At 36.1% G+C, this 24760-nt stretch overlaps 2 protein-coding genes across 5 annotated transcripts; one reads left to right on the forward strand and one right to left on the reverse strand.

The window, feature by feature from the left end:
• The first annotated feature begins 834 nt into the window (after nucleotides 1–834).
• LOC147401890 (ribonuclease 2-like) lies at nucleotides 835–18226 on the forward strand. Its single transcript, XM_086443364.1, has 9 exons — nucleotides 835–1089; nucleotides 4166–4194; nucleotides 4434–4507; nucleotides 5524–5625; nucleotides 5754–5757; nucleotides 14114–14205; nucleotides 14735–14896; nucleotides 15826–15922; nucleotides 18017–18226. Exons 1-9 carry the CDS (start codon nucleotides 884–886, stop codon nucleotides 18067–18069), a joined length of 819 nt encoding a protein of 272 aa, XP_086299490.1. The 5' UTR covers nucleotides 835–883; the 3' UTR covers nucleotides 18070–18226.
• Nucleotides 18227–19239: 1013 nt separating this feature from the next.
• Nucleotides 19240–23825, reverse strand: MRL7 (polyadenylate-binding protein 2-binding protein). Of its 4 annotated transcripts, XR_015178744.1 has the most exons (6): nucleotides 22882–23825; nucleotides 21538–21622; nucleotides 21349–21460; nucleotides 21108–21226; nucleotides 20763–20905; nucleotides 19240–19607 (listed from the first exon to the last, which is right to left on the reverse strand). XR_015178744.1 is itself a non-coding variant. In XM_086443362.1 (5 exons), exons 1-4 carry the CDS (start codon nucleotides 23640–23642, stop codon nucleotides 21123–21125), a joined length of 1062 nt encoding a protein of 353 aa, XP_086299488.1. In that variant the 5' UTR covers nucleotides 23643–23823; the 3' UTR covers nucleotides 19240–19540; nucleotides 21108–21122. The 4 variants fall into 4 exon arrangements, 3 of the variants coding, with proteins under 3 accessions (XP_086299488.1, XP_086299487.1, XP_086299489.1); XM_086443362.1 differs by lacking the exon at nucleotides 20763–20905 and having other exon boundaries at nucleotides 19240–19540; nucleotides 22882–23823; XM_086443361.1 differs by lacking the exon at nucleotides 20763–20905 and having other exon boundaries at nucleotides 22882–23820.
• Between the last annotated feature and the right edge of the window lie 935 nt (nucleotides 23826–24760).

The following is a 24760-nucleotide window of genomic DNA, read 5'->3' on the forward strand; positions in this document are numbered from 1 at the left end:
GGATGCGCGTATGTATGTAAATGCGTTTTACTCATACATGCGCGCATTACCACATCAAGATGTCCCCAGTGATATCACTCTAACATTAATCTTTCTTTAATTGTTTGTTCTTTCTTTAAGAGTGCCGTTTTGATAATTTAAAAAGAAAATACCTCAAAAGATTGTTAATCAGACAATATATATAAGAAGACCTTAAATGGTCCGTTTTCTCTGTCAAAGCATGTCATGTGACCCATGGTATTTTCTTATTGCAGCCGTCCGATTGATCTAATAGATGTCCGTGTGTGCCAGCTTTTAATTTCTAAAATGTTCTCTTTGAATTAGTCTATGTGTTCGGTCGTGTTGGTCCGAGTCTTTAGCATAGGTTGTGGGCCATTAGGCCACTTTCTGTTTTTCCAGTCTTGAGTATTTAGTTTATGGGTCACTAAAGCAGTAACTTTATTGCTGTGTAGTGGGTAGTTACAATTCAGTTTATGGGTCACTAAGTCAGTAACCTTATTGCTGCATAGTGGGTAGTTACAATTCAGTTTATGGGTCTGTATTTATTTATATTGTTGATTTCAGATTAATGGAACACAATTTGCTTTTGAGTCCAAATTGGATTGTGGAGGTTAGGCCCCTCGAAGTGCCTTCATCTTGTTAAAGTGCTTGACAAAGCACCCATAGCAGGTGGGTATCCATTTGATAATCCAAATAGGTCCATCATCCGATTGAATAGTCCAATCGGTTTAAAGCCTGCAAGTGCTAATCGAGTCAGGTGGTCCATGTAGCATAACTGAATTGACGTTTTTACCCTTCATACATCCCATTATTAATTTTTATTAAAGAAGGGAAAGTCTCTCTCCCATCCCATGTGAAATCGTCAAAGCCCTCCCCAGTCCCCATGGATTCTCTCTCTGCAAAAGGTTTTCTCCGCATTTTGTTTGGTTTGACGATATTATCCTTATCGTCTTGTTTGTATGAGAGAGGGAATGAAGGAGGAGTATTAGACCAGAGAGAGTTCGATTACTTTGTTTTATCTCTGCAATGGCCTGGTACCATTTGTCAGAAAACCAAACATTGTTGTTCCTCTAATGGGTGTTGTAGAAGGTAAAATTTCCCCAATTTATCCTTCATGTTTGCTGTTTTTTTTTTTCCTGAAATTTTGTTTGTTTTTTTTAGTTAGATTAAGTTGCAATTAGATAATATATACATGCATGTAACGGAAAATATAGCTTTGTATAGAATTTAATGGAAATATGGGGTTCATGTTGCCGACCCCATTTTATTTTATTTGGTATAAATGTATTGAAAATAAGTAGGTCGAGAAGACCTACCTAAGTACAATTCTTGCAAGTATTAACCATGATTTATACACATGGGATCCCCTTTAAAAGAAAATCTTCAAAAAAGAAAAATAACCTTTGAATTCATCAAAAGCCTTACACCCAAAAAAATTAAAAATAAAAATAAAAAATCAAACCTACAATGTTAATAATCACTTCTTGGAGATGCTAGAAACATCATTCTCTAAAGAGGGGCTGAGTGTCTTTTTTCAATTGCTCTAATTCAACCCAAATAAATGGGGACCTATTTGGCCCACAAGAAGTGAAAATGCAAACAATAGCATAAGACGCTCATTGAAAGATCCTAAACATGTAGAAATGTCAACTTAGCTAAGTTAGTATGATGTGTGGAGTGTTGTTCCCATGTCCTAGGTTCAAATCCCCTTGAACCCAACTTCACCTTGCTAATTACTGACGCTTTACCTATCAAAATAATAAAAAAGAAAGATCCTAAACATTCCTCTGATGCATGCATTGTCTTCTTTGATAGAACCATCTATGTTGAGAACCCAAAAATACTACAACTACTCTATCATATGCCCAAAGGAACATTAACGATAGATATATTCCAATTTCCACTTATGGGTCACAAGGTCTATTACCCCATATCCCATCAATTTTGACCAATGACACCATCTTGTCAATTTTTTTTTTCTCAATTTTGTTATGCATTATAGGTGTTCCACTTGCTTGAACTTATACAACTTCAAGAGATGGTATTCTGTTCATTCCCTTTTTTTTTTTTTTTTCTTTTTCTTTTCTTAAAATTTTTATGGCATGAAATCTAAGGGAAAAAATAAAATAAAAATATCAACGTAGATGTATAAGTTGTGTTTGAAGTTGTCGTCTTGCTAAGTTGGTTAAGGTCTATGAGTGTTGATACCATGAATTGTCAAGACACTCCTTCGCCTACTAATTACTAACCACTAACCCACTTGCCTATCGAAAAAATTATGTAGAAGTTGTGGTTTTAGTGATGTAGGCTCCTTGACAATAGAGTAAAGATAAGATTATAATTTAAGGATTTTTGGAGCCTAGGTTCAAAACCCTCTTTGGCAATGATTTTAATATTAATAGTGTTGAAAATTTCTAACCATTAGATTGATCTTATCATAACAATTCTTGTTCAAGGGCCAGTCTATGTAAAAGCGGATATTTTTGGACTCCGTATCTTTTTATTTTTTAATAAGGATATCTTAGAATCAATGAAGGCATAATACAAAAAAAAAAAAAAAAGCATAAGAGATCTAGATGACCTACATTGGCTACAGAAGAAGGATATGCAAAAAAAAAAAAAAAAGTTATGATCCCCATTAATAATAATATTCCATTTTAATTTGGGCTTAGAGCTAGGTCCCTTTCTTTGGCTTGGTCCTCAAAGTGGGGATCATGTTCTTGTTCAAGCTCAAGCATCTCAGGGAAAGCATATCGTATCAGAGAATCAAAGCCAGTAGTTGAAGAAAAAAATCTTGGAAGGTACAATTCTCTTTCATATCCTTGCTTTCCCGATTGGGAAGAAAGAAAGGACTGACCCCAATAAAATCATCAACTTCCTCCTTTTTGAGAGCTACCCATTCGAGATGAAAGATCATACTAAAATTGATAGAATAGGTCGTCAGGCACAAGGGGGTGATGCAGGGCGAAGAACAATTTTCCAATTAGTTCATTGATTTTCAAAAGAATACCGAATAATTGGGCATCAAAACTTGTTGATTCACACAGAATACCAAATAATTGGAAAAAGAAAGAGAAAACTCTCTAGAAAACATTAATTTTATTAATCAAAGATTCCCCTGTATTGGAGTTACAATACTATTATAGAAAGAGTTTTATTCCTAAAAAAATATGAAAATAGTCAAAATAGAAGGAAAAAAACATTAAAAAACCTAGGGATGGAAATAGATACTAATTGACTTTAGAAATAAGAGAGAATCGATGGTGCACAATTCCGACTTCTATAACTAAAGTTATTAACAAAACGAAACTTTTCTAAAATAACAAAAACGTCTAAAAATTAGGGTAAACGAAGGAATCGGGCTTAAAAATAGAAAGTCCATACTTGCTATGGACCTTGAAGATCTCGACGTTTCCATTCAAGTATAGGTCTCCTCGAATTATTCTGAATCCATTGCTCGTTTGGATCCATGGTCCCACTTGGGCTTGTTGCACTGCATCAGGGGGACTAGAACTTAAAAGCTTTAAATAGGGAAATAAAAGAGGGCGCAAAGGCCAAAGGAGTAGCGGATGACATAGGCAAGAGAATTTGGTGAGCTGAATCTGCCCAGGGTTGTGCCTCTGATAAGTCAAAACTGGCATGTTCAGTAGCTATTGTTTACAAAGTGGCTCTTTTTTAAAGTACCTCTTCTTGCGGATCTTAGGATGCTTATATTTCCTTTGATTCTCTTCTCCAATCCTTTCTTAGGAACCAACTTGGAATTCAAACAAGGAAAGGCCCGAAATATGAACACCAATGCAAATTGCAGTGGTGAAACTTGTGGATTGGCATGTCTTTTTTGTTTCCCGTTCGAATGGTTTGACGAGTGAATAGGTTTGAGTAGTACGGTAGGTGGGGGTAATACGATTGAATAGAAATCCCATGTATGATTAGAACTTGTTAGAAACCTTTTCTTGCTTTATTGTCTCCTAATTGTGGTGTTGTTTGGGCTTTCTTTCCCTCTTTTTGGTGTTAATTTGCTATCTATTTTTCATTATCAATAATTTGCTTTTTTTTTTCTTCCTTACATATATGTTGGTTTCTGTATATTGCTTACATCCTATTAGTAAAGAAAATCTCATAAAAGAAACTTACCAAGCATCTATTTTTGTAAAAAATTTTGCAGTTCTAATGCTCCAACTGAATTTACAATCCGTAAGTATAAGGTTGTAAGTATCCTAAATTTATATCACCCGTATAGACCTCTGAAGTCATTTGTCTTTATGCAATGTAAAAAAAAAATTTAGTTTTTGTCTTCTTGATTGTCATTTTAGATGATAAGTCGACCATCTATACTTGTTAAAATCTTCTGTATATGGAGATCTGCTAAAAGAAATTTTTGTACCCACTCATCTTCACATCTTTTGACTTCATAAAATTCCCTTGTGTGACAGATGGACTCTGGACCAACTACAATGATGGAACTTGGCCAGCATGTTGCAGCGGATCTGAATTTGATATAAAGGAGGTACTGATTCTTTTCCTTTACTATAAAATCCATCTCTCAAAGACCTTTTATTGATTTTTATTTGGCTTAAAGTTTGCTTATTAAAAAAAATTGTCTTAAATTTTGCATTTCAATTACCCATATTTCCATATTATTTTTTGAAATGATTTTCCTACAGTTTTGTAATGCATGTAAATATCTCTTAAGTTGATACAATTTGCAAATTCTGTCATTTCAACGATAACATATTGCCAGTAAATGATTTTCTTTTAAAAATTCAGCATTCCAGATGAATTGATGTTTGATTTGGCTAGCTAGCTATTGAATATTAGTTCATATAAGTCTAGGTGTAAAATTCCAATATCAGAGACTAAGCCAGTTCAAAGTCTAGTATGGTTCCACAAGCATGATATGACTTTGCTGAGTCAGGAATTGTGAATCATCGCAAGTTTGACTTGATTGGTACCTCGTGGGGTTGATTTGGCTGATATTGTCGAGATATTGGACAACACCTTCATGTTGAATAGTTTCCTTCAAAGAGGATTTCTATCCTTTCTTTCGAAGCACCAATGTTCCAAACATGCCCTGAAGTTGGGTGTTTGACCATTGTCACCAAGTCGGGGTTCGGGAATAAGTCGCCAAGGGAAAAGGTTGAAAAAAACAAAAAACTCGGGAAAAAATCAAAATAGTGTTAGGATAATGACTTTTTCTACAAAGTGGTGTTATCATTTATATCATCAAATCCTATTTTAAACTATAAGAATAAATGGTCTGCGAAAAAGCCCTTTAAAAAGTGATGATAAAATCACGACTTTCATTTAAATCAGGTCTTTTTCAAAAAGTTGTGATTTAATCACCAGTCTTTAAAATCATGATTTAATCACAACTTTTTGAAAAAGTCTGCAACTTTGGTACTATGTGTTTCACAACTTCATTGTTCCCTTCGAAAACCAATGTGGCTCTCCATGCCCATTAAATTCAGTTATAATCTTTGGTCTGAGTATTTCTTTCTATATTCATTGCACTCTCCTTTGTAGATTTCATCATTGCTTGAAGGGCTGGAGAAATATTGGCCATCTTTAAGTTGTAGTTCTTCTTCAACCTGTCATGGTACAAAAGGACTGTTTTGGGCCCATGAGGTGATTATAAATTTTATAATTAATTTTTGTCATTTTTTTAGTTTCCCATCTACAGTTTGATACATAACTAACAATGTTACGTTCTTTTATTGCTATCATGGATGACTTGGCGGGAAATACATTGGCAGTGGGGTAATCATCTTACTTCGTTATTGATTTAATTTACATAATGGGAGCATTATTTACTTTTTTCTTAAATATAACTATAAGCGATCCCCTTCCACGAAGGGTGCAGAAGTTGTGTCCGTGCTACACTGTACGCATGAACATGACGAGTAAATCCAGAATTTTCAATAACTGAACTTGCCTCTAGGATGGGGATGGCTTAATAATCATGGAAATTATACATTCTCGGCATTCTGAATGGCCGAATGTTCTCTATTTTTCCTAGATCACTAAGTTACATTGTTTAGCTGTCCAAGTTTTTCGACTAGCTGTTTGCTCATGAATTTACACTGGAAATAAGAAAATTGAATATGATTTGATTCATGGCCTGTCCAAGAGGCTTAAAAGAATAATGATGTAATCAAAATTAGAATATTCCATTCTTTTATTATCCTATTGTTAGTTTTTGTTCAGCTAAATTTCTTTAGATTTCCCAAATAATGTCAAATATCATTTTTCCCAAAAAGGTACAAGCACTTTTCAAAATCTATAGCTAGCCCATTCTACATTTGCATTTTATTTATTTATTTATATTCTTAAATCCAGGTCACAACAAATAGGATAAAAAAATTCAGCTATGGGAGCTCAGTCGAGATCCAAAAGTAATTATATGGCATCTATGGTCTAATGTCTCGGTCTTGACTAGGAGTGTCAATGGATTGGATCATCCCCAAAATTTGATCAGGTAATTTAGGGTGTGTTTTAGGTTTTTAAAACTCGTTGATTTGAGGTGGAACTCAGCCAAGTTGTCTCAACTTGGATTTTGTTTAGGATCAGGCTACCAAGTCGATTGGTAGATACTTGCAGAGTTGACTAAAAAAACTCAACCGATTCCAATTGAGCCGAGTTTTCAAGTTTTAAAATCCTGGTCTAGAACAAGAGTTTGAGATGCAATTAAGGACTGATTTTATAAAATATTGGATCAGTTCTGGATCGACCATTCTTCAATAAACCATCTCTCGTTCCTGCAACACCAATATCCTAAGACTTCTCATCCAAGATATTCCAAGAGTAAATGAAGTTTTGAACCATGTGAGCTCCCTTGGTTGACATTGTTATTTTGAACAAGTTGAACCATGAATAGTTGAACAAGCTTTGTTTGGCCAACTTCCAAGTGCTAAGTTCGTACTTTGTTATTTTGTAAATTCAAGTTCAGGTTGGTCAAACTTGATATCAAATAATCCATGGCTTTTTTGAATCTGAATTTTTGAACATTGGCCTACAAGGGTGTTTTTAAATTCATGTGAGCCATATGCCTCAAGGGGTGCCTCAAAGTGGGTCTTATTAAAAAAGCCTACAGGAGCAGGGAGGAAACTCTAAAAAATAGCTAAGTCATATGCCTTGGATTAAGAGTGTATACACCTCAATGTGAGGCGTGATTTAAGGCAAACGCCTTTCGGATGAGATGTACTCCTCATATCAATTTACGTTAATTTATTTGTTTTTGTTCTTTTTTAACTATATTTTTTTATTTATAATTTTTTTTTTCTTGGTTTTTTTTAAAAAACTATATTAAGCATATTTTATATTTTCTTCCTCTTTCTCTCTTGTTCTTTTTTTCTTCTTTCTTCCATTATATTCTTTGTTATATCTAGCATGCAACATCATTGGAGCATTTGGAGATAAATTCCTATGTAAAGTAGTAATATTTGCAAAGATATTTGTTGAATTAATTTGATTCATTAGTAATTTTTTGTATTATTTGAAAATTGGAAATGTGGCGGCGACCCTAATTTTTCAATATTAATTATTTGGGTCAAGATCAGAGGACATAGTTTTTATTCAACTTTTTTAGAACGCCACTTGGATGCCGTGCATTTTTTCAATGTTTTTTAAGAACACTACCATATATCGTTGGATCTTGTAAAATGGACGACATCTGAGTGGTGTAAAATATGTTAATGTTTAATTGTATACCCAGGGGATTTGGGCGAGATATGGTGCTCTAAGAGACCAGTTGCCTCGCTCCTGTTAGTCGGGCCTAGGGATCCCGACAACCCTGTCATTAAAAAATAATGTTTAATTGTGTCCCCCGATCCTGACTCTAATTATTTTTATTATTTATTTAAAAGTTATATGCATGAGGCTTGGGCATTGGCTTGTTTAATTGTATCCTATGCATGTATATCTACACGTGGTAGATATACATGCATGGGACAGGAACCTTCCATTAACTGCTTCCCACACACTTGTGACCGTGGGACTAGTCTCACCAGAAGGGTGTGGATACCCACAATAAACAAAAACAAACTCCACAAAATACTATGATTCAATTATAAACTCTACTTTATATCCCTATGGTATGATCGACAATGCTTTATAAAGTTGAATATTGGGCAATCAAGAAAACAACATACATATCCATAGATCAAGAGTAGTAGATATGCAGATGTTAAGATGGGTGAGTGGAAAATTTTAGAAAGATAAAATTAGAAATGCACATATATATGAAATGCAATAGTTGATAAACTGAGGGAAACTCATATGCAAAAAAGACCAATAACAGCCCAATTTGAAGGAATATGCAAGTTAAAGGTTCAAAAAGAGCAAGAGGAAGTCCAACATGGATGTGGGTTGAGGTAGGGTGTATTGGAAATAATGTAGTTTTTTTAGTCGCTTATTTTAATTCTATGTAAGGGCATTTATGTCTATTCATATTTTAGGTTATATTCATATCTATCAAGCTCTCATTAATGAGACTTGAGAATCGCTTTCTAAAATTGTTCTTGGTATCAAAGCTATAGAGGATGTCCCAAATTCTCTTTAGGTTCTTCTCTTCAATTCCTCTTGGGACCTTGAATCCATTCTCTTCTCCTTTCTTCTTCTCCTCCATTCCCAGCATCTCTGGTTCTTGAGACCTAATAACCTAGTCGAAGCTTCATTAAAAGGTCTCTCCCTTTAGGGGCTTCTTTTATTTTCTTGATTCATACTCCTTTATCACATGTTGCGATAGGATTCTTTTCTTAGTTTTTTCACATGCTGCAATTCTGCGTTGTGCATTTTTTTGCCCTTTGATAGGGTCTTTTTTTTCTACCTTTATTGTTCTACAGAATTTTTTGGGGACCTACAACAGCCACAAGGTGTTGTATAGATTGGTGTGACTGTTGGGATACAAGAGTGACATTTTAGACTAGCGGCAGCAGTAGCAGCAAATTGTTGTTTGTGCCCTACAACAGTAGTAGTAACAGTGTATTTTGGTTCTCTAGACCTGCAGCAACAACAAACTTCTTTTTTGGACCTGTGATAACAACAGATTGCTGTTTTTGTGATTTACGACAGCAGTAGTAACAGAAATTTGGTTCTATGAACCTGCAACAATAGCAGAAGTGTTGTGTGTGCTCTACGACAATAGTAACAACAATAAATTTTGTCTGTTGGACCTGCGACAACAGCATATTGTTGTATTTGTGATCTACGACAGCAGTAGCTTGTTGTACATGTTCCTACGACAGTAACTAGGGGCTACATGAAGCCCTGTGACCGCAGCCAACCTATTTGGGTGACCTACGATGGCAGCAAACTCTTTTTCTGACCCACGACAACATACTACAGTAACAAGGAAGTCTTTTTTTTTTGTGTTTGAGACAATAGTGACCTCCCTTCAGACCAAAGTTTAGATCACTTTATTCGCAAAAAAACAATGACATCACATCAAGAAACCAAGGACTCCAACATCAATCTTGAAGCAAACCCCTCAGTCCAACGCATTACCAGTACCCTATTAGATATTATTTGGGGAGTATAAGAAAATATGGATGGCTTTTGGGCACTATTAATAAGTCACCTCTTACTGATCCAAAAATTAAACAATGGGAAATTGACAATTGCATTATCCTTGAATTTTTAACTCCATGGAGCAGCGTATCTACACCATGTTCATGCATCATGAGAAATCTCTTCATTGAGGTCAGCCCTCACTCAGACATATGCGCATGCTTGGAATGATTCGAGGATCTATTAACTTTATCGAGACATCGCCCAGATTACCCAAGGGACTCAAAGTGTAGTTAGTTACTTTGCATTCCTTCAGTCTCGCTGGGAGGAGCTCTCTCACTATGAGTCTATATCTGAGTTGTCTACAGAGGCAGCTAAGTATGTGGTTACGTGGATTGCCAAACATCAGATATACCAATTTTTCATGGGTTTACGTCCAAAGTTCGAGGCACTTCGAACACAAATCCTTAACACCACACCTTTACCCTCTTTGGTCGAGACATTTGTAACCATTGATAATAATGAGCGTTGTAGTCGTGTAGTTCTCTCTTAAATTCAGGTCCTTGGGGTTATCTCTGCTCTAGTTACAGATCAGATGGCTCTAGTAGCTAATTCGAAATTTTCTGACTCTCGTCCTCAGGGATCTGGTAGTCGTGGTCAGGGAGGCCGTGGTCGTGGTAGAGGGAGTGGCCTTACTTGCAGCCATTGTGGGAAGATTAGCCATGAAAAGGTCTTTTGCTTTCAGCTCTATCCCCATTTGTTATGATCTGCTTCGGGACAATTTGCTCCCCATGCTGCAGTTGTGGAGTCATCATCAGTTCCTCCTATTAATACTCTTGTTTATCTTGGCACTATTGATTTACAACAACTTCAGACTCAGATTGTTGCTCTTGTACAGGATCAGATTCATGTTCATACTTACTCATCCTCGATTGTGGCATCAGTTACTATGCCCCTAGGTACATATTATACATTCCATGTTACTCAGTCTGGCTCTACTCCTCTGACTTAGGTAATTGATTCTGGTGCCTCTAATCATATGACCGATGAGTCTAGCCATTTTACTTCTTCTATTCTTCTTGCTACCCATAAGGAGGTTCACCTTGCTAATGGGTCCCTTACTCCTATCCACAACAAGGGTATCATCCCCTTATCTCCTGATTTTTCTCTTAATTTTTTGTTTCATGTTAATAATCTATCTCGTAACCTTTTATCTATGAATAGTAATACCAAAACTCTAAATTGCTCCGTAACTTTTTTTCCTACTCACTGTTTTTTTTAGGACCTGACTTCAAGGAGGATTTTTGGCAAGGGGTTTGAAAAAGATGGTTTGTACTTGTTTGGATTCCAACCTACTGTTGTTCCTGCTTCTGTGTTTTCACTCTCTGAGAGTCATATTTTTTCTTCTCAAACTTCAGATTTATGGCATGCTCATTTATGACATACCAATTTTCAGCACTTATGTTCTTTATTTCCTACTTTAAAAACTTCATGTAGAGGACACAAATTTCAGTGCTCTATGTGAGCTTTTAAACACACTCATACTTCTTATATTCCTCGCATGCATCGATGTAATAAATTATTTGATTTAATTCATTCTAATGTGTGGGGACCTTCCCATGTTACTGCTTTTAATGGTCATAAATATTATGTTACATTTATTGATGATTATTTTCGTTGTATTTGGGTTTACTTGATGCGTTCTCATTCCGAGGTGCTTCACATTTTTGTTAATTTCCTTAAAATGATTCAAACCCAATACAACATCACAGTTAAATCTCTTAGGTCTGATAACGGACGGGAATACATTTCTCATGGGATTCGATCCCACCTTCATGAGCATAGTCAGTTGACTTGTCCCTACACTCCTGAACAGAATGGGGTAGCAAAACACAAGAATCGTCACATCATGAACATTGTCTGTTGTCTTCTTCGAGGTATGCATGTTCCCAAATTATATTGGAATATGGCAATCCTCACTGTGGTTTTTCTCCTTAATCGAGTTCCAATTTGCATCTTAGGGGGACAAGTGCCTCTTCATGTTCTTCGACCTGATAGCACTCTCTTCGCCATTACACTCAGAGTCTTTGAATGTACTTGTTTTGTTTAGGACAAGACTCCTCATCGCACGAAATTAGATGACAGTCATTTGTTGTGTTTTCTTGGGTTACTCATCTATGTCAAAGGGGTGTCGTTGTTATGATCATCTTTCTCATCGTGTAATTCATTCTTTGGATGTTACATTTTTTGAAAATATTTTTTTTTTCGTATTGCATCATCTTTGCAGGATTCTTCTTCTATAATGTTATCCTCTCCAGTTTTCTCTTCACCTTCATCTCCTTTGTAAGACTTTTCTCCTTTGCTGAGTCCATTTTCATTTTTGTCGTTGCTTAAGGTCTATTCTCGTCGCCCTCACCATCTTCAGACTTGCCAACCTCCTCCTTGGACTCAGGTATACCCTTTTCTACTCTTATACCTATTCCTTCTATTTTTTACTTTCACTTCCCTATTACACTTCGCAAAGGTAAACGAGGGTGTGTTATTGAGCATTCTATTGTCCAGTTCGTTTCCAATCAAGGACTTTCTCCTTCTTATCAAGCTTATCTTGCAGCTACTGATTCTATTTGAGTTCCTCAGTCTGTATCAGAAGCCTTGCAAGATTTTAAGTGGACTGAAGCCACGACTGCTGAGATGGATGTTTTGTAGAATAATCACACCTGGGAGCTTGTTCATCTTCCTTCTGGGGAACAGACTGTTGATTGTAAATGAGTTTTCACTGTCAAGTATCTCGTGGATGGTACTGTTGATCGATACAAGGCTTGCCTAGTCGTTAAAGGATTTAACGCAGACTCCAGGAAAGGATTTTGGTGCTACATTTGCTCTTGTAGCTAAACTTTTATAGTCTACCTCCTCATCTCTTTAACTACTTGTCATTCCTGACCTCTTCATCAACTTGATGTGAAAAATGACTTTTTGACTGAGGTTATCTATATGAACCCCCTTCCCGAGTTTTGTCTTAAGGGGGAGTATTCTGGGAAAGTATGTTGCCTTCTCAAATCTCTGTATGGTTTGAAGCAGTCTCCACGAGCCTTGTTTCAACGTTTTTTTAAGGTCATTTTATCTATGAAGTTTTTTAGATACCATTTAAATTATACTTGTTTTGTTCATCGAAGAGTGGATGGTCGTTGCACTATTAAATTGGTTTATGTGGATGATATTATAGTAACTGGAGATGATACACAGTGGATTGACATGGTTAAGATGCTATTGGGTCGTGCGTTTTAGGTTAAGGACTTGGGTTCCCTCAAGTACTTCTTGGGGATAAAAGTGGTTCACTCTTACTGTGGTATTTCGTTATCTCAACGCAAATATACATTGGATCTCCTTTAGGACACTGATATATTTAGTTGTCGTCCTATCTCCTTCCCTATGGATCAGAATCATCGTCTTCATGCCGAAGTTTGTGATTTATTATTTGATCCTTCTTTTTATCAGAGATTTGTAGGCCTCCTGATTTATCTGACTAACAGAAGATCGGATTTGACTTTTGCGGTTAGTGTGGTCAGTCAGTTCATACATGCCTCCACACACTTCTCATTTTGATGCAGTTTATCGTATTCTTCTCTACTAGAAGTCTCGTATTAGTTTTGGATTTTTTTATTCCTCCACTGCTCAACCACATTTGTCCTATTTCATTGATGTTGATTATGCTAGTTCTCTTACAGATAAGAGATCTACCTCTGGGTTCTGTACTTTCCATGGTGGTAACTTGATCTCATGGAAAAGTAAGAAACAAGGTGTGGTTTCCCGCTCTTTTGCTGAAGCTGAGTACCGTGCTATGGCCCTTAGCACTTGCGAGCTTATTTGGATTAGATCTTTGCTATTGGAGCTAGGTTTTCCGGTCTCTAACCCTTCTATTTTTTTTTTTTTTTTTGCGATAACAAGTAGGTCATCATGCTTACTTTTGACTCAGTCCTTCGTGAGAAAACCAAGCATATAGAGGTTGATGTTCATTTTCTTAGGGATAAAGTTTGTTCTGGTGCTCTACAGACGGTCTTTGTATTTTCTTCAGAATAACTTGCTGATATGCTTACAAAGTTTATTTGTCCTTCTGTCACTAACTCTCATCATGTCAAGTTGGGCTTAGTTTATATATTTGCCCTAACTTGGGGGGAGTATTGGAAATAATATTGTTTCTTTAATAGTTTCTTTATTCGCTTATTTTATATATATATATCATTAATGAGACTTGAGAATCACTTTCTAAAATTCTTCTGGGTGAGCACAGATGGACACATTCCCTACAATTCTAAGACATAGCTTTATAAAAATTGAATGGAGGAACATTATTCGTACAACCAACACTAAATTTTAGGGATAAAGCTTTGTTGATGATGAGATCAAGCAAAGACTATCAAATAGGGGTTAATGTCATCCAGGTCAGACTAATTGATTGATGCGTCCCTCCATGTCTGGCATTCAAATTTTGAAGGGTTGGCCACTGTAAGTTTGTCTGCATCCATGCATGTAAAAGTTTATACATAAGATACTATATATTACCCTATTTATGCTCTGTTGATTCATGTTCCATTTGAAACTGTTCTTGCAGAAAAGCATGGAACTTGTTCCTTTCCAGTATTTCGAGATGAGTACAGTTATTTCTTAGCAACCCTCAACGTCTACTTAAAATATAATGTCTCGGTTAGTAGTAACAAAGCTTTGTTATCCCCATATTTTCTGAAATTTTGATGATTAATGAATTGTGGTTGTGTCTTTGTACTTTCATATTGTGCTTTCTGCCCCTAGTGGAGACTTAAGCATGCTTAACTGCGTACCATAGTTTCTATAGAAGCTATGCTGCCTAGAAATGCCACCTCGGAATGTTTTGGCGAGACATTCCAATTTCGGCCAAGACTGGAATGAAACATTAAATGTTTTGGTTTGTCTTGGGATGTTTCGGTTCGGTTGAGACAGTCCCGGATTTTCTCCTGAATGAAACTTTGACTCGAGATGAAATGTTAAACCTTAGTTTTAGGTTGGGTTTACTATATCTAATACCTTAAAAAACTCACCAAAACAACTGACTTGGCCAAGTTCTTGAGAAAACTATATCAAGCACACGACTGAGTTATAAGTCGAACTTGATTTGATGTCTCAAATCTTGAATGTAGTATGTTAGTTAAACCATGTTAATTGGCTTAATTTTTTACTTGAAAGTCTTTGGTACCAGGAAATTCTGAATGAGGCTGGGTATGTACCTACTAATTACGACAAGTATCCTTTGGGGGGAATAGTTTCTGCAATTGAGAATGCTGTGGGAGCAACCCCGTTGTTGACTTGTAAACATGGTGCCATAGAGGAACTTCGTCTATGCTTCTACAAGGATTTCAAGGTCATGCTTCCACTTCTTTCTCTTTAGACAGCCAATATCTTTGTCAATATTTATAACTTCGTCTAAATAGAGAAAATAATGGTAATTTCGGGCTCCAACTTGGCTGGGTTGGGGATCAACCTGCGCCCAACCCACACTTGACAAACACCAACCCGACCTCGAGTGTGAAATGCTCAACCCAAACCCAACCCAGTCGGGTTGGTCAGGTTGGATCATTCCTCATTAATACTAGATAAAATTTAGTAATGATATTGGTTCTGCATATAAAGAAAAGTGAGTAAGAAAATACAACATTTACAATGATATGTCCTAAAAATATATTTCAAAGTTCTCATGCATGAAATTTGAAGGAAATGTAAAGAGAAAGATGATGATGATCAACTAAAGTTTGAAATGTAATTGTGAATAAGAAAGAAACAAAGATATTTAAAATTATAACCACATTAAGTTCGGGTTCAACCCAATGTCTATGCCCGAACACGACCCAATTTGATTCGGTCAAATTTTTTTATATCCAAAGCTTGAACCCTATCTAACTGTGCCCAAACCTGACCCAAGGTCGGGTTTCCGTCCAAGTTGCAGCCCTAAATCGTATACCATATACTTGGCTAGACCATGATGGCTGTCTACCAAGAGCATAGGGGGCCCATACAAATAGTGCACATGAACAAGCGTGGAACTTCCAATAAGAGAGCTGCTAAGACTAAATATGATGAGTTAAATTATCCTAACAATTCAATCTACCAACTTCGCTCTGGAGATCTCCAGTTTGAGAAACTTTGAATTCTTATTCCCACATTCTTGCACACTGCTTGGATCGCTTGATAGACAGACTGTCCTGTGATCTATAATTACAGATACCTTGCTGATTTCCACTTCATATAGAAAATCAAAGCTCGACCTCTTCTAAAAAATTTCTTGTTTAACAGCCTCGTGATTGTATAATTGACGCCAGTTCTCAAGGTGACATGCTTGCTTCAAGCTCTTGTCCCAAATACATCAGCCTACCTGAATATACGCCATTGGGTAAGTTCTTTTTTTTCCTTGTTATAATCAGATTTGATCCAACGTTAATGAGAAAAGCTTACCCAATTACTGACACATTGGAAAGAACTTGTGATCTTTGAACCTGGTGTCTAGAATTTTTCTTTATTAAATGCATATGCATATTCAGACTTGATCAGACATTTATGTGAAAAGCCAACCCAACTACTGCTTGTACATCAGTTGTTAAACAGTACTATAGGTAGATTGTCCTTACAATCTACACAATGGGTACCCTAAATTAATACATATTTTAGGTTTTTCATAATTTAATTAGGTTGAGACCCTAAGTTACTCTTTCCATCTTTGTGATACTATTTATGTTCTCATTATCATTTGAGGAATGCTAGAGAACAATACCTTAAAGGTTAACATTGTAAACAACAAGAATAAAAAACTTATTTAATTCATTTGTGAATTTCAGGTTTTTATTTATTTATTTAAATTTTAACCTTTTTTGGTAGGATGTGTGCATTCCCTTTAAGGATTGGCTTAATGTTATTCCTCTAATCATTTCTAAATTGAGAAGTTAGAGATGAAAATTTATGGTTTTGATGTCTGTTAAGTCACTAGGAATTATGCAAATTTTAGAGATGCCTGCTTTTTGTAGATGTAGTATTGGTTGATTAAACTAAAGAGGGAATGATTTGAAGGCTATAACCATGGAATGATACCTTCTAAACTAAAAGATTTTAAGACAACTAGGACCAAAACAGAATATATGTGATGTGATTATTACTTTAATAGAGACCATCCTTAGATGATATGCCCATATTTACAGACTGGAAGTACTTCAAAGAGACTACTTTAGTTATTTAGGTTCAACATTCTATAGCCCATATAACTAATACTGATTGGATAAATGGTAGGACTCCTAGAGTTTTATGTAATCGGCGTGTACCAAATAAACAAAAAGGAAAATTTTACGATTAAACAAGCCATGCTTTGTGGAGCTAAAAGTTGGATGGTCAAGAAAGAACATGTTCATATAATGAGTGGTAAGACTACGAAAGAAATTTAAAAAACAGAAATGAAAATATTCGAAGAAATTTAGGAATTATATCCACAATAAGAGAGAAAATAAAGGATAGTTGTTTTAAGATGGTTTAAGGTTTTACAAAGATGAGCGATGTTTGACAAGGCGAGGAAGCTGAAAATGACACGGATGGACATAGTAAATAAAGATATGAATGTATGTGTCCTGATTGAAGATATGGACCATGTTGGATTTGGTGATATAAAATCACCATTCTTTCATTTAGCTTATGGGAAACAATGAGGGCTCCCTAGATGGTAGTTATTGTCTATAAATGGGGTTTTCTCTTTTGTAGAGAGTATGAAAAAGCATTGAATCTCTATGTATATTTTTCTTCTCCTATAAAACCTATAAGCTCAAGGTTCTTGAGAGTGATCATCACATTGTTGTTACGGATTTATGACAACGGGAGTAGGATCAAGATTTCTTGATTGGATTCTTACTAGAGTTGAGTGTTGAGATTTTGTGGATTTCACTTGAGTGTTGGAGGTAAGTATAGATCTTCATTCTAGTAATTTCTTCCTTGATTAGTCCATTTCTTCTTGCCCTTGTCCATGGATGTTAGTCCCATTGTGGGTGAATTACGTAAATCTTGTGTTGTGGTTGTATTCATTTCTCTACTCACTTTATTGTTACTTGCATTTACTTTGCAACACATTCTTGGGGTTTGGTTGTTAAAATTGGTTGCTTTGTTGTTAGAGGTGATTAATTTCAATAACCGGTTTTCGTGTGTGGCTTGGGATCTAGCCTCAACAGACCAAGATAGAGTTTGAATGGAGAAGTATAATTCTTGTTGTCAACCCCAATATCTAGAACTAGGTGTAACATGATGATACTATATATAGAGTCAATGTGTCCAAGTTTATTGGGTCTTAGGTGCTAGCGGTTAAACGATATTTATTTATTTTTTTCTTTTTGTTGAGATTACTCTATTTTGTTGTCAAAAGTACACTTTATAAAGTTTTTTGCAAACTTATCGTCTCCACTAATATACAAAAAAAAACATTCTAATTTATTTTTTCTTGTTTCTATTTTTGTAGGGGCTGAAGGTGAGATAGCAATCCCGTGGTTATCTGATAGTGAAGCTATCTAAGCCCTCCCCCCCCCCCCCCCCCCCCGCCACGTATGAACTGTGTTAGGCTCCAATTTCTCTCAGAACTTGCCCGATGATTGACTGATGTTTTGTATATTAAACATAACATCATAACTGCCAAAAATGTAAATTAAAACCATCAGAAAAAAAAAAAAAAGCATAGAAGTCTTTGCGAAGTGATTTGTTAATTTACGTGGTTTATTATGAAGTAAAATACTTGGGGATGTTTGGTAACCATTCTGACATCAATAATTAATAAAATAATGTACCCAAACGTTCATCGTCATAGTTGGATTCTTAACTATTACTCCAAATCAAATAATATCTATAAGATCTTGGTTCGTTGGATTACTAATTTATGATTCTTGGAGGATTCTCTATTGATTTTCTAGTTCAACAAATTGATTTTCATGAAGAAAGGTTGCACCATCATCCTTGGACTTTGATTAGTCAGATATAAAGATTGAAGACCTTGGCTCGGTGATTCTTGAAAGATGAACCTAGTATAAAGAGACGTACGTGAAAATGATGGGCCTACGAGAATTCTTTTTTTCCTCTTCTTTTTTTTATTTTTTTTATAGGATTTGTCCACTTTTAATGAGTCCAATAACTCAATGTTAATAGGATTTGAGCCCAAGTCTCTGATATAATCACCCAAAGACTTTATCAACTAAACTAACTGACACTCACTTGTAGAATGCATCTGTTCCATAGAGTCATGTAAAAATGAGAATTTGTTTTTTATTTCTTTGAACATTTTCTCTAAGATAACTTTTTATTTATTTATTAACACTCTTAAGTAATTGATTATATGAGAATTTACCAAATGTCATCATCAACTCTCAAAATCAATTGAGGTCAATAATTGATTGTTATCTCATAATCCATTATGAGAATGGTCACCAAATGGCCCCTGATGCATAATACTGTGCACATATGGAATTTGTAAAGCTTGCCTGTACCACAGATCAACTAGATACCCAAGAACAGATTAAAGGTAAAAAAATAATGAACAAATGATTCCCTGACCTCTTACCACGATTTATAACATTTCCCTCTCCTCCTTCTCTGTGATTCCTCTCTAAATGCATTAAAAAAATTCTTCCCTTCTCTTACAATCTTCTGGGCAAGATCTCATTGCAGGGGATCAAGCTAGCAACATTAAAGCGATTCCAGCTAAATAAATTCCTCAACACTTGCATCGAAGAAATTTTACAAAATTCACAATGGCTCAAGATACTCCTCCAGTATTATTCCAAGGTCTATACTACATTTACAGGAAATACTAACATTTTACGTTCCATTTTTTGTCAAGTGAAGGGGCTGTTTGTCTCGTCCATCTCTTGTAATTTAGCAAATAGACTACCACAGAGAAGCTAGCTTCACTATACCCATATGTCACTCTCAGGCTTGTGATGCATCAACTGTATCCTTCCTTGCACCCAGAAATCACTGGGTGATCTGTCTCAACCTGTATGAATACTGATTAAACTGCACCCTGAACTCCAAATAAAACACTTAAAATATTTCCACATTACCTGCATTCAAATACCAAATAAATGAGAACCCTATCAAAACAGCAGGGGTGTTTTCCTGACATTTGCATCCTAGCCTAGGTAATACAAGTGGCACAAAATGGACTTTGGAGCACTAATTATAAATCAAGAACACTAAAGCATTATCCTAAAGGTGTGGAATCGGCTAAACAAATCCTTATCCTCTATTCGATTCAGTCCAGAGTCATTCAGAAAAGAGTTACGTCTTCAGTTATTGAAAGTGTGTTCATATCCACTACTATCACTATCTCAATCCACTTTCATCTGGGCCTTCTCTACTTAGAGTGGCAAGTTAAAAAAAAAAGGAATACTAAATGATTGGTCATGGTCATATGTTCATTATCGAAAGGCTTTGAAAGCTAAGACGAGAAAAAAACAAGAATCGTCAATCCGTTATGGAGGAAGCCTATATGTACATCATTGGATGGTCACAATTATCCAATCAATTGTTTTTGAATCTATAACATCTCCTATAGATGAAACACATCAACTGAAGGGCCAGGCAATTCCAATGTCACGTGCAAAACCACACTCTGTCAACACGTAAATCTTATTTTTTGACAAATTAATGATTTATTATTAGGAAAGAGCGTAATGACCAGCCAAGCCGCAAACCAGCTATACAAAGGAGCTAATCACTACCAATACAACAAACCCAATCCCATCAAATTATGAAGTCCTCAAAGAAGAACCCATCGAACTCCTTAAAAAAACCATACCCCAATGAAAACAAAACCCCCAAAATAGAGATAATAATGTCGTGCATGTGGTGCTATTTTCATTCAAAGATGGTCATCACAATGCTATATAATTCATACAAACAAAATTGGAAACCGGAAATGGGACATAATCGATATAAGCCAATGAATTGATGGAAATTCAAATTCTTATGGGCTGGCAATTATTATCAAAATGCACTTGATGTTATTTATCAGTAGCAGTGGTAAGGACAACGAGATCAGGAAGCTGTGATCAGACTTTTACAGGCTGGATTCAGATTGTCACAAATGGGAGTGACCAGAGGCAATATGACGATTATTTCACAACTGAGGCTTTCCAACATGAATAAAGGATTTGTATGAATGTCCTAGTAAACATAATCGTAACTGAAACCTTGAGATAAATTAAGGCTGTAACCTTTGTCTCCTGCTTCAGCACAACAGAAAAAACTGGTGTACATATTTGTTATGGACTAATTTCATGCCTGAATCCACATCTAGCCTAACTGCGCATCAAGTTGGGACTGTTTTTCTATCAGTGTAGACTTTGTCTTGGGTCTCCTATAGTCCAAAATTGTAAAGAGCAGTTCATCAGGGATGATGACTTCTAAAACAAGATAACTTCTATTAACACACCAACTTTTACTTACAACACACCAATCTACAAATAAACCACCTCTTGATTTCAAAAGGATTGTTGTGTTAATAGAATCTCTAAAACAAGCTAGGAGATAAAAATTCATGTAACATGCAGGCTGACTACCTGAATCTTAAGAAGCTAATGTGGTGGAGCCAAAGCAGCATCATCTATCCATGAAGGCTTCTTTGCCTTGTAGTAGAAATGAGCTATCATTTGGATCAATTCATCTGCTGTTCTAATCTCTACACACAAAAAGTCAAAAAACATGTGTTTTTCTTACAGAAGAGAGTACTTCCATAATCTTAAATAACCACTGAAGAAGACTACGTGTTCTATAATTCTAGAAGAGAATTGTAGGGCCTACCTTTCTCCCGGTACAAGATCTTGTTTCCTCTGAGGAATAACAGTTGAGGGCATTCTTTGACTTTAAGGGCATATGCCAGGTCTCGCTCAATGTTAATATCAATCTTAACCGTCTATGTCGGGAAAAAGAAACTAAGTAAAAAAGAAAAACTCAAGGAAAATAAATCGACAAATGGGGAGTTAGGAATACCCGAGGAGGCAATCGATCTTTTGCATTCCAGTAGACCTTGATTGCCTTCTCCAACTCTTTCAAAAGCTTCCAGTTATCAGTTGCCCTGTAAGACAAATGAGAGGTACCAAATGTTTTAGGACACAATGCTACTACTTATACATGGTCACTGTCCATATCCAGCACACATGTACACTTATATCTCTCTCATTCTCCACCCAGACACTGTCAGGTTTTTTAAGGAAAGGAGCATTCATTACAAGAGATCATCATCAGTATTTTGGGAGGCATATATCTGCTGTTATGTGGAGGTCACCTCAGCCCCCATTTCCCTTCTTTCATCATTACATATATTCTGTTATTCACTGATTGAAATACCCCTCTATATGCTCCTTCTTCTTTACAGCAATACTGGTTTGAGGATCATAAACCCAGATGGTAAGGCAGGCTAGGCACACACTTGACAAGGGGGGAAGCTCAAGTGATGGCACTGCTATGCAATGTGAAGTCTTGAACCCAATACACCCACACGGGGGAGGGCACACATCGACCACCCAACCAAGTGAACATTGTGTCTGTATGCACCACTAATCACAAAGGGGAGGGCAGACATTGAGCATCCGAACAAGGGATAATCGGGTCTATATGAATTATTAAATCATAAGTTACCCTCCACTTCCACTAGTCTTTTTTAGGGCTGCAACTTGGATGGGCCAAAACCGAACCTGATGGGTTGAAACCAACGTTGGATCAGATTTGGGGACAGTTAGCCAGGGTTTGGGCAAAAAAAAATTTTAACCAAATCAAATCGGGTAGGGTTCGGGCAGACATCAGGTTGCCTGATTTACCCAAACCCTAACTTAATATGATTATAATTTAAATACATCTTTAAATATCTCTGTTTCTTTTTTATTCACAATTCACATTTCAAACTTTAGTTAATCATCATTATCTTCTTCTTTACATTCTCTTATAATTTCATATATGTGAAATTTGAAATATATTTCTAGGACAAATAATTGCAAGTTTTATATATTTTTTACATACCACTTTTCTTTATATAAGACATCACCATTACTAAATTATCTAGTATCAATGATGACTGGACCAACCCAATCAATTCAACCAACCTGACTTACGTTGAGTATTTCATGCCCGAGGTCAGGTTGGGAGTGGGCATGGCTTAGTGTTCGTCCAGTGTAGGTTGAGCACAGGTTGATCCCCAACCCACCCAAGTTGCAGCCCTAATCTTTTTTCACGATAACAAATCCAGTGTTTCATTAAAGATTTCAAATAGACATCCTGAATTCAAGTTGATCATATGTTTCTCTCAAGTTAGCAACACAACGGTAAATGTAATTTTACCTGTTGTATCGTTCAAAGACGAGAACGATTAAAGGACTCGGATGAAACGCGAAGCTTTCCCATTCCAAGCAATTAATCTCATTTACATAATTATCGTCAATCTCTCCTTCCCAATCGATCTCAACACCTTCCTCCCCAACCACATTCTTGATCGGATGCTTCTCAAAGTACTCTGATGCTCTAATTCCCCACCCGACATCCGCATCCAATGGCCAATTCGGATCGTCTTCCTCAACCACCATCTCCTTCTTTCTTCCACCACTAACACCATCATCATCATCATCATCACTGTCGTCATCTATTCTATCCTTCAAAACCTTCTCCTTATCCTCCAAAACTTCTGAATTTTGTTTTCGAATTGATGAGAACGTCTGTTCCAACGAGTCCCGAACAAAATCCTCCACTGCAGTCGCTTCGCTCTTTCGACCACGCCTTGGCTTCCGAGGGATTGTCTTCGGGAAGATTTCATCAGAATTTTCGACGGCGTCTTGGGAATTTTCGGTTTTACGACGAGGACGTTTCGTTTTAGGGTTAGGGTTAGGTTTAGGGTTTTCGTTTGGATCAGATTTTGCTGAAACAGCAAAGAGAGGGTGGAATTTGGGGGTACGTTTAAGGTTGTCAGGAGAGGAGGAGATGAAGATGTTTTGGTGTACTTTTGGATTACATCTGAGGTGATGATGATGATGAGAGCTAGGGTTAGAGATTAGTGCAGAGAGAGGAGTGAAGAAGGGTTTTGGATTTAGGGTTTGAATCAGAGACATTTCTCACTGAAATTTTGATGGAAACTAAACCAGGAAATGGATTATGGTTCATGGATAAGATGATTAATAATAAATGTTGATTTCCCAAAATGCCCTCAAACAGTTTTTTTTAAGACAAGATTTCCTTTGAAACTTAAATTTTACTAAAAACATTCTTAATGCCATTTACTTGTACGATTCAAATCGTTGAGATCAATCTTTGTTCTAACTAATATAGTCATTGAGGTCAACAATTGCAAATCTTCGATCTCAACATTTGAACATAAATCATTGAGATTAACAATACAACTTGTCGAAACCTACCTTATTACAATCTTTGGTCTCGACGTTTCAATGTGAATCATCGAAAGAAACGACTCAAATTGATGAGATTGATGATTTAACTTCGTCGTTTTATCAAAGTGAGAAGGGGCATTGAGAAGAAATTTTTTTACTAATTGGGTTGTTAAGATACCACCCTAAAACTCAAGTACATTAATTAACAGCTTAATAACAAGAAGAGTCATGCTGGGGTGACACAAAGGTGACAAAATTATGTGGTGTTGTGCATATTACCATAGATGCTTTTTCACAAGATACGAGTAAAAGGCATCTACGATTATGTGCGTGCCACCACATCATTTTTGTCACCTTTGTGTCATTCCAGCATTTTCCTAATGAGAATACAAGCCATCTATCCATGGAGTGTATCTTTGCCAATGAGTTATATTGCATGATATGCACTAGAAAGCTTGACACAATAAGCTCGAAAGAGTTTGGGCTAAACTTCAAAGGAGATATCTTGGGAGCCACTTTTAAAAGCTCTAGTTGTGCACTTTTTCCACCTTTGGAAGGAAAGGTGATTCTTGATATGTGGATTATTCTAATGTACCTACTTTAAGAGGGTTCACTTTTATAAGAACATCAAAATTATTTTAACGAAAATTCCAACCTCGCCTACTAAGAGAATAGTGATAGAAAGTTGTTGATTGTAAGAGAAATAAACGATCCGTAATGCTAGAGATTTTCATTTTGGAAATGGTGGAATCAGTAAGAACACTTACGCCAAGAAAATGTCATCGAAAGTAATTTCCCAATTTTTATATCTCTATGTAACAAGAGATGTTAAACAAAATTAT

Source organism: Akebia trifoliata, chromosome 5, assembly GCF_017979445.1.
Source record: "Akebia trifoliata isolate Shusen 1 chromosome 5, ASM1797944v1, whole genome shotgun sequence".
Taxonomy (NCBI): Eukaryota; Viridiplantae; Streptophyta; class Magnoliopsida; order Ranunculales; family Lardizabalaceae; genus Akebia; species Akebia trifoliata.

Excerpts from the sequence above, each read along its gene's own strand:
- LOC147401890 (XM_086443364.1), top strand. The coding sequence starts at position 884 with ATGGATTCTCTCTCTGCAAAAGGTTTTCTCCGCATTTTGTTTGGTTTG. Across the intron at positions 4,195-4,433 it reads TCCAACTGAATTTACAATCC|ATGGACTCTGGACCAACTAC; the intron begins GTAAGTATAAGG and ends CTTGTGTGACAG. Across the intron at positions 15,923-18,016 it reads ACCTGAATATACGCCATTGG|GGGCTGAAGGTGAGATAGCA; the intron begins GTAAGTTCTTTT and ends CTATTTTTGTAG.
- MRL7 (XM_086443362.1), bottom strand. The coding sequence starts at position 23,642 with ATGTCTCTGATTCAAACCCTAAATCCAAAACCCTTCTTCACTCCTCTC. Across the intron at positions 21,461-21,537 it reads AAGATCGATTGCCTCCTCGG|ACGGTTAAGATTGATATTAA; the intron begins GTATTCCTAACT and ends TTCCCGACATAG. Across the intron at positions 21,227-21,348 it reads GATCTTGTACCGGGAGAAAG|AGATTAGAACAGCAGATGAA; the intron begins GTAGGCCCTACA and ends TTTTGTGTGTAG.